At 47.1% G+C, this 1,936-nt stretch overlaps 1 protein-coding gene across 1 annotated transcript; it reads right to left on the bottom strand.

Annotated features, from left to right (window-relative positions):
• Positions 1 to 369: 369 nt before the first annotated feature.
• On the bottom strand, positions 370 to 937 carry LOC115644197 (claw keratin-like). Its single transcript, XM_030548315.1, has one exon. It carries the CDS (start codon positions 862 to 864, stop codon positions 370 to 372), a length of 495 nt encoding a protein of 164 aa, XP_030404175.1. The 5' UTR covers positions 865 to 937.
• Positions 938 to 1,936: the final 999 nt, after the last annotated feature.

Raw genomic sequence — 1,936 nt, 5'->3', positions numbered from 1 at the left:
AATGTGGTGCCTAAAAGGGACTTAAAGTGATACTAAACATAAACGCTGCCTATTTGAAGGCTGCTGTTCCTTCACCCTGCGGGGTCAGTGTAAACAGCCTGCGTGTAATTCAGAATGAGTCCACATGTGAAAGAGAGAATCAGCACGCGGGTGGGAAAGCCTTGGCAGAAAGAGTCCTAAAGCGTAACATTAGAAATGCAGCACGGCTGTCAGGCCAAGGTGCTGAGCACACAGAGCTCCCACTGGGTTCAGCTGGAGCCCTGTTTGCCCAGCACTTCTGAAAGCCATGCCCATAGGCTCAGGGGTGAATCTGTATCTTGCTGTTCATTTCCTGGTTCTTCCTTCTTCTTATGGGTGTTCCTGCTGGGTTTAACATGGCCCACAATATCCACCAAGAGACCTACGGCCATATCCCCCATACCCCCATAATCCCCCGGAACCATAAAGGCCCGGGTAACCGCAGTGTCCCCCATAACCCAATAATCCCCCATAACCGTAAAGACCTGGGTAACCACAGTATCCCCCATGGCCCAATAATCCCCCATAACCATAATGGTCACTATAACCACCTAACCTCCCTAAACCATACAACCCTCCGTAAAGGCCTCCATGGCCACGCAATCCCCCCCAACCAAATGAGCCCCCCAAACCGGCTCCCACCACAGGTGCTCCTACGGCTGCTACTTCACTCTGCTGAGGGAAATTGCTGAGAATTGGTCCGGGGATGGTCACAACAACAGGTGAGGGTCTGATCACCACTTCAGAGTCAGGGCACTGCCTAACGCACGGCTCGTTGGAGCTGCCAGTAACTGGACTAGGCCGGGCCACCCCGCATTCTGGATACCACAGGCTGGAGACAGTCATCTTTCTGGGGTGGAGGTAAACCTGCAACACACAAGAGGGATGAGAGTAAAGAGAAGGTAGAAGTGCTGGTGGAAGAAAGGATTCAAAGCTCGGTTACAATGGTAGTGAGGTCAGCATGGGGTCCGAGAGAGAGAGGAGGAGTGGAGTTAGTCTCTTTGTATTTGTTCCTATTTGGTCTTTCTACCTCTCTTGTCCATTTGTCCACTTGCAGTAAGCGTCCCTCCCAACCGGTCCCTTTGAGCCCCTCTCAATGACTTTGTCTGTAAAACACAGACTGGAATAAGAGAGACATGAAATTACATCATCTCAGGAGAAGCAGCTTCAATGGGTATTTCTGTTCAGGAGAACATAGGAATTACTCAACCGGAGCACTCCACTTGTCAACTTCATCTGTCTCTTGTCTCCAGTACTGAGGAGTAACAGCTGCTACAGAATAAAGTAGAAGACTACTGAATTGGACCTTTCTGGACTAACCTAGGAAAGTTTCTTCCAAATCCACCTAAGTGAAAAAAGGTTAAGGGACTTTCTAAAGTTACTGAATAGATTTCAGTGCCCTAAATCTATTTCCAGTTAATAGGTAATATGTTTTCCAATTGTTCTTCAAGTCTCTCCTTTAGCTTAAGCTCATGAATCCACCAGCGTCTGCAACTTACTAATGACACAAGATAGTTATGGAAGAACTCCGTGATCCCTGATAAAAATCACAGCGAGAACATGCAAGATTCCATCTTAATTGAAAAGAGGCCCTACTGTGATATTTCTGGGGTTAGAAAGAGATTGAGTGGAATTGGACTTACCCAGTTCACCAAGGAGATGAAGTCCAGAGAAGTGTTTAGAAGAGTGCTGTGTGGTGAGCACTTTTATACAGTTCCTAGGACTGCTTGTACGATCTGTGATGGTGTTTGTGGAGGAGGTCCTAATTAGTTACCAAACAAACTTGATTGCCTTCATAAATCCTCTTTTTGATGGAGCTGTTTTCCTCAGCGTTGGTGATTATTGGGCTAATCTCAGCCTCAGAGGGTGTGACATGCGTGTTGCACTCTTCAGTTGTCTTTCATCTTAAAATTTTTTA

Source organism: Gopherus evgoodei, unplaced genomic scaffold, assembly GCF_007399415.2.
Source record: "Gopherus evgoodei ecotype Sinaloan lineage unplaced genomic scaffold, rGopEvg1_v1.p scaffold_95_arrow_ctg1, whole genome shotgun sequence".
Classification (NCBI taxonomy): domain Eukaryota; kingdom Metazoa; phylum Chordata; order Testudines; family Testudinidae; genus Gopherus; species Gopherus evgoodei.
Note: the sequence above shows the minus strand (reverse complement) of the source record. Positions and strands in the feature narration are given on the sequence as shown.